Source organism: Delphinapterus leucas, chromosome 15 (genome assembly GCF_059928025.1).
Source record: "Delphinapterus leucas isolate spDelLeu-1000000601 "Yukka" chromosome 15, BTC_Dleu_Yukka2, whole genome shotgun sequence".
NCBI lineage: Eukaryota > Metazoa > Chordata > Mammalia > Artiodactyla > Monodontidae > Delphinapterus > Delphinapterus leucas.
The window spans coordinates 24,358,907-24,366,207 of record NC_143143.1 but is presented as its reverse complement, the minus strand read 5'-3'; the positions used below and the strand labels follow the sequence as shown (position 1 = coordinate 24,366,207).

Here is a 7,301-nt window from a genome sequence, read left to right as displayed (position 1 = left end):
AACAAGATAGGAGAAGAATTTGGGGTAAAAGGCTTAAAGACACAGGGACTAGACAGAAACATTGGTAACACAGAGAACCTCTGAGAGGCATGAGTGTAAAGTTAATAGCACAAAAGGGTGTTTGGACAAAAAAGATTGAGGTGTAATATTATTGGGTTGGCCAAAAGGTTCATTTGGGGTTTTTTTCCATAAGATGTTACAGATGTTTTTTTGGTAAGATGGTATCCTTTTAACTTTTTTCTTTTTTAAATGAACTTTTTCCTAATTCATTCCATCCCCTCATCATACCACGCAAATTGTTGAGTTTTCAACAATTTCAACAATGAGTAATCATCCAAAACGACAAAAGAACTACTATGAATTAAGTGGCATTTGTCATTTATACATTACAAGAGCATGTATACACGTTTGAAAAAATAGATCTGTTACTTATTCGGCCGACAGATCATGGTGCTTTAAGGAAGTCAGACGACAGTTCACGAAACACTCCAGTGTAACCCCCTTGCTGAGGCCCCCTGGCCAGCCTGTTTAAACTTGCCCTATTCTGGTCATTCTAGCAGATGGCTCCTTTTAATTTTCTTCGGAACACCATCAGTCTCTGATATTACTTGTTGACATATTTATTTACTTATCTTGGTCCCATCTGCAATCTAGAATCTAGCATGCAATCTCCAGGAGAGCAGGGACCTTCCATGTTTTATTCAGCATTGAATGCCCCGACATGAGCACCATCCTGGGTATCTCGTAGGTTCGCAATAAATATTTGGTGACTACTATTGTTAACAGTATCAATACAGGGCTTGGCACATAGTAAGTGCTCAAAAAATTTTAACTCTCACCATCACCATCATTATCATCACCACTGTCATCACTGCTGTCCTCCCACAGTTCTAAGCCTATAGCCCCAGGGACAAGATTGCACACCACTAACACACAAAATAAACACTTATTTTAAAGAAAAAAAGAAGTCTGCCAAACTAGTCTAAGACTTGGATCTGGAGTGTGTCCCCTTTTCAAACATCACATCATTGAGAGGGTAGTACAAAGGCTGTGAGATGTCTAGAAGTGGGTCAAAGGGCTGGTACAGAACAAGGTCAGATAATCCGCTAAGCAGTGTGGTGATTTTCACGCATCTTTTCCTCAGCTGGTGTCTCTTCCTCTCCCGGATCACCACCCAGCCCTGACCCCCACCCCCCAAGCTACCCTTGCAAATTGGTGGCGTTTTCTTCTGCACAGGATGGACGCCAGCTCCACTTAGGACCCCTGCTTTTCCTTGCTTCCTACAAATCTTTTCTACAGGAAAGTACTGTCTGCTGTCAGAGGATAGTTATTTGCTACCTAGAGCTCCCTCTGCTGATACAGTGGCTGGATGGTTCTCTGGAAAAGCTGCAGGTTTCAGAAGCACAGCTGGGAGTCTGGCGGGGCATGTCCTCTGCCTAAGCCTGTGGTCTGAACAGAGGCTGTTTCCTTCTCTTGGGTTGGGTTGGGGGGGTGTGTGGTACAGGTGATGCGTGTTCATGGCTTCATGTGCTTCTGGGGGCCCCGAGGGAGGGGCTTTGGGCATCCTGGCTCTTCTGACCTCCAAGCGCCCTGGAACCCTGGTGTTTGCATGCACTTATTGGAGAGAATTGGGAATTCCTGGGGATGGGAAGATGGATGTTCCATGCATAACTCTCCTACTGACACTCAGGAACAGGTGACCCATGTTGATGATTTCACTTCTGATGATGCAGAAGTGAAACCTAGGGGGAGGTTTTTAATTTTTTAAGAGCAAAGTCAGGGTCAATTTGTAGAGTCTGGGTAAAAAAAGCCTCTAATAAACTAAAAAGAAACAGGCACATGCTTAATATTTTAAAAAATAATAACCACATATTTGACTAAATTTATTCTTAGGCTGAAGTTTATTTAAATTCAGAAGAAGGCATGTCAAGCCCTAGGTCTCTGGTACCTTCTGCCAGAACTATTTGAGAGAAGGGGAGAGCATTTCCTTGCAGACCAGCCTGCTAACATTCCTTCAACTCTGCCATTGGCCAGTGCCAACATCTTATAGGAAATATATGACGCCACTTCCCTGTCCCTGCCCCCTAGTAAACTTACGAAATAGGTATTACTCTCTTTCACTTTTTACACATGGAAATACTAAGGTCTGGTTAAACAACTTGCTTAAAATCATACAACTAAAAAGTTGCTGTGATGGGGTCTGCGAACTTGTGGGTACCAAGCTCCACTCGCCAGCTGTCTTGCCGCTGGAGGAACACACTAGGCTCATTTCCAGCTGCACGCCTGTCATTGGTGTTCATTGCTCAACCAGAGTTGACTCAGTGCCCTGCACTATGGAAAGTGCCAGAGAGAGCCGAGAAGAATGAGACCAGGTCCCCGCCCTTGGGGTACTTGGCAGCCCTCCATCAAAATCAAGGACTAGGTTTTGTACCACTTCTTCTAGGCTGCCTTCCCTGACTATGCTTTTTTCCCTCTTATATCTTTCGACTCTGCCTTACTGTTATAAATGAAATCAATAATGCCTTACCTTTATTGAGCACTTACTGTGTGCCAGTCTCTATAGAAAAAAATCTTTACATGGGTTATCTAATTTAATCCTTACAAGAAATCTATGAGAAAAGCCCTATTATTATCCCCCCATTTTACAGATGAAAAAACTGAGGCATAAAGAAGGGAACAATTGATGCTGAAAATCTCAGTTAAAAAGCGGCAGAGCTGGCAATCTGACAGCTCCTTGAGGGTGAAGACCGTGCCCCCCTTCTCCTCCCGATTTCCCTCTCGGCCCCGAGCCTAGTGCTGGGCAAACCAGGAGCTCAAAACTACTGATTCACTGATTTACTCTCCTCTCATTGGAAAGCAGTGATGAAACAAGATTTGGGGATGGGGAAGGGAAGGGAATCCCACAAATCAGCTGGAACTTTTTTGAGCTCTGGCTCTCAGTTAATGCAAGAGTAAGAACCGTACTTAAAAAGAAAAATTCCTTAGGGAATCTTCTTCATTTCTATATCTCGCCTGCCCAGCATGATGCCTGGCACATAATAGGGTCCAATACATCTGTGTTGAACGACTGAATGAGCTTTAAAAATTCTCAAGAAACTTGCTGCTGTTGCTAACGGCTGCTGCCGCCGGAGTCTCAGGCAGTGCTTGAGCTCCACGAAGGTGCCTGAGGTGCTGCTCGTCTGTCCTGGGGCAGGAAGGTGGGCCCTAGAATCCTGCCTTCCCGCTCCTCTATCTCAGGTGATTTTTTCATCCTAAAAACCTCACATAAGCTGTTTATGGCACCCATAACCTGCCTGGAGCTTTTAAACCTATTTTTCATGTGGCATTTTAGGAGTTGAGATAAACAAACCACTCTCTCTTTCTCCAGGGACTTGGGGGCCTGGATCCTTAACCTCACTCCTTCAGCCTGTGGCCCTCGAGGGAGCTGAACCAGAGTGTGGGCCCCAAAGGACTGTGGTTAAACGTATCACGTGGAGGAAGCAGATAACATCATTGCTGCTTAGAGGAAGAACTCAGCAGAGCCGTTGAAGCAAAGACGAGCCAGAGGGCAGGGATGACAAGAGTCTCCAGGGCAGCCTCTGCTGGATTGGAAAGCTCTCTTTAGACACTGAGGAAGAGTTTTGGGGACATGACATGATGATCTTGGGGACCGTCTCATCCAATCCTTCATTTGGCATTAAAGAAACTGAAGTCCTGGGAAAGCAGTGACTTGCCCAAGGTCATGTAAGCATCACAGTGGCTGCATAGAGTAGAAGCAGCCTCCCCAGCACCTATTCCCACCTTCCTGTCAGATCCTGATCCCTATAGAACATCCAGGTGGTTGTAGGGAAGCTGGCTTCGCCCCGGTGCCAGAGGAGGTATATGGGACCTTGGCCAAGCTGATCAGCACATTCTATCTTTCTGGCCACAGTGCTTGGTTTAGGGGTGACCTATGACCTAAAGCTGGTTCAAAAAGAGAGAATATCTGGACCTTTGAGGAGAATGCTGGGAAATACTGACCCTCCTTCTCCTCGGCTAGAAATGAACAAAGGATACAATTAACTGATGTCTGGCTGTGACATGAAGAGAGGACCTCAGGATGAAGCAGACCTCATGAAAGGCAGAGAGGAGAGATGGAGAGTAAAAGAGTCCTAGGTCATAGTTCTGATTTGCTGGATCAAACTTCACCTGATATCTTTACTCTAGAACATTTGGTTATATGATCCAGCAAACTCTATTTTTAAAGGTATAATAAACGCTTTATTACTTGTAACCAAAATATTCCCAGGTGATAAACAGATGACAAAAGACTTGTGGCATGGCCATAGGAGCTCGCCTCTGTTCTAGCTCACTCCTGGTTAGGTAGGCTAAGCGCAAGGGGGAGGCCTCTATGCCTGGCTACCCGGCTGGCCAGGCTTGGATAATCTGAAGGCTGAGTCTCATTTGAAGTTCAGGCCACGCCCCCCGCCACCAGCTGGCATTTTACACTCCCAGTTCAGGGAAGCGGGCTGGCTTATTACATGGATCCAGAAAGCATCTTTTTGGTGGTCACTCCTGCCCCACCCTCATGAACCCATAGCACTTTGTGCACATCTCCAAAGTGACACTGACCTCACTGCTTGTTAACTACCGACATGCACATCAGGCTCCTCTAGACCCCAAGCTTGCCGAAGGGGAAATTAAGCCTTACCCACCTTTGGATTCCTGCACCTCGCCCAGTGTCTGACACAGCTTGATGTCCACAGACTGTCGTTGAGTGGATGAAACAATCTCTTCCCTGCCTCCTCTGATGGATCCTCTTTATTCCTTCACTTTCCTCCCTTAAAATTAGGATCTGGTTTACAAACACAGTGGACAAGATGCAAAACGTTCACCCGAGTCCAAGATTGACAAGCTGGGGATTTGATCTGCTATTGTATTCTGATAGTGGTCCTGTCTGGGCCACCCACTCCCTCTATCCGCTCACCATGTGTTCAGGGCTGCTGGGCAAGAGGACAGGGGAGGGAAAGACTGAGTCAGAGAAGGCTGACTATGAAACTTGAGGCCGTTGGGATCGTCAGCCTTAACCGTCCTTGGCAGAGGAGGAAGCTCAGGCCCAGGGAGGAGTCCTCCTGGCTCAAGGTCACCAGGACAGTCCAGCCCTGATGGGAAAGAACTCCACTTTAGAAGGCAAGACCTGTTCCCCCAGGAGGTGGGCCCTGTGCAGTCAGGAAGACGGGCTTCAGGGTGGATGAGAAGAATGGACCTGGTGGAACGCAGGGGCCAGACTTTGGGGCTTGCAGCCAGTGAAGGTTGAGAAACTCCACTGGGTCTCCCTTTCCCCATGAAAGCACTTGCTTGCCAACTGGGTTTGGAAGTCTCTTGGCTTGTTCGTCCTTAGGGATCAGAGAAGTGACTCAATAAAGCACTTAGTACAGTACATCTTTGGCACTAGGGGGTGGGGTGTGATTCAGAAGTCACTCACACTCATTTGTAGCCTCCTCCCTGCCCCTTCAAGCCAGGGATCCAGGGATCCGCAGCGTGAGCCCCTTCCCTGGCCGACACATTCCTGACACGTTTCTCCCGTCTCCACCTGCCAAGCAGTCTCTGTGCTCATAGAAGACACCTGGACCGCAAACTCCGGGCGGGGAGCCCGCTCCACTCAGCTGCCTCGTGCTTGCTTCCCACATGGAAGGGGATCTTAGGACCCCCAGAGCTTCCCGACCTCCCCTAGATTCTGAGCGGGCCGACCCTCACCCAAAGCTCCCCCTGCTTTTCTGACCCCTCCTCGTCTTCTCGGCCGCGGGAACTGTCCCCCTTCCCCCACCCACTCCGGCTCGGGTCCTGGGGGTGGGGTGTGGGCCCCTTCAGCTCGCCCCCACCCCCTTCCTCTCCCTCCTCCTTTTTCCTCCCGTGCTCCGCCCCCAGGCCCCACCCCTCTCCACCCCAGCCCGCTTGCCCGCAGCCTCTTCCCCACCCCCGGCGCCCCCAGCCCAGGCAAGGGGCTGCGGGGCGGGGGGAGCCCCGCGGGCTAGGCCCCCCCGCCCTCCCCGCGCGCCCCGCCCGAGCGCGCGCGCCCGCCGCCCCCTTCCGCGGCCTCCAGCTCCCCGCCTCCCCGCCTTTCCCTCCTCCTGGTGACGTCCGGGTCCCTGCCCGTCTGAAAACTCCGCGCCGCGGCGGTGAAGGCGGCGGCGGCGGCGGCGGAGGAGCGGCGGCGAGCCGAGGCGGCGACGGCGGCGGCAGCCAGAGCGGGAGCCTGAGCGGCGGCGGCGGCGGCCGCGGAAGCCGCGGGGAGCGCGGGGGCGGCCCGTAGCGCCCGGGGTCCCCCGCGCCCCGCTCGGTCGCCGCGCTCCGAAGATGGTGGCGGCGCCGTGCGCTCGGAGGCTGGCCCGGCGCTCGCACTCGGCGCTGCTCGCGGCGCTCACCGTGCTGCTGCTGCAGACGCTGGTCGTGTGGAATTTCAGCAGCCTCGACTCCGGGGCCGGGGAACGCCGCGGGGGTGCAGCGGTCGGTGGCGCGGAGCAGCCACCCCCGGCCCCGCGCCGCGAGCGCCGGGACCTGCCCGCCGAGCCGGCTGCAGCCCGAGGAGGAGGCGGCGGAGGCGGAGGCGGAGGAGGACGGGGGCCGCCGGCGCGGGCGCGAGGAGGCGGCCCCGGAGCACCCCGCGCGCAGCAGCCGGCCAGCCGAGGGGCACTGGCCGCGCGGGCGCTGGTAAGTAAGATGCCTTTTCGGCTCGCGTCCTGGAGGGAAGGAGGGAGGCAAGCGGGCAGGCGGCCCGACCCCACGCCCCCCAGCCCTTGAACCCCGCTCATCAGACCGGGACTCCCCAAGCCTGCTGGCTCCACATCTCTTTCCCCTGGAAGCCGGGGTTCGGTCCCTTCCCAGGCTCAGGGGCCGAGGGCTGCCCCATCCCGAGTCTGAGGACTGCCCCCTTGGGGTCTGGGGAAGTTATCTCCAGAGGAGGCGCTTTGGGGGTTACCGGAGCCTGGCTGGGCCCCTGTACCCCGTCACTCTCGCTGGGCGCCCCGACTTGCGCTGTGCATGTGGGTGTTGGCGCCTCGCTCCCGGTCTGAGTGCCTGGACCGTGCCGGGATCCTCAGCTACTACTCTAGGCGGTGGTGCTCACCGCATCTCTGGTTTCTGCCCAGCTGGGTGCAGGCAACTCAGTCCTCAGCTTGCTGCCTCGTTGTTTTTGCCTAGCCTGAGAGGGAGGGGGTCTGGGATCGGTGTCCCAAGTCCTCAGCCCTGCCCCGGAGTCAAGACTCAGTCTTGGGTGCCTGGTCTTACTTTGAGTCTCCTGTTTTCCATCCCTGGATGTCTGAGACTCTTGTCTCCACCCTGCC

General features: G+C 53.1%; 1 protein-coding gene across 3 annotated transcripts in view; it reads left to right on the top strand.

Annotated features, from left to right (window-relative positions):
* The first annotated feature begins 6,204 nt into the window (after positions 1-6,204).
* Positions 6,205-7,301, top strand: part of XYLT1 (xylosyltransferase 1) — a 302,171-nt gene continuing 301,074 nt past the window's right edge. For 2 of the 3 annotated variants that reach the window (XM_089896096.1, XM_089896097.1), the window contains exon 1: positions 6,205-6,669. In XM_089896096.1, coding sequence (XP_089752222.1) covers positions 6,316-6,669 — 354 coding nt within the window. In that variant the 5' untranslated portion in view covers positions 6,205-6,315. The remainder of the gene's footprint in view (positions 6,670-7,301) is intronic. The other variant, XM_022552190.3, reaches the window with a different exon arrangement.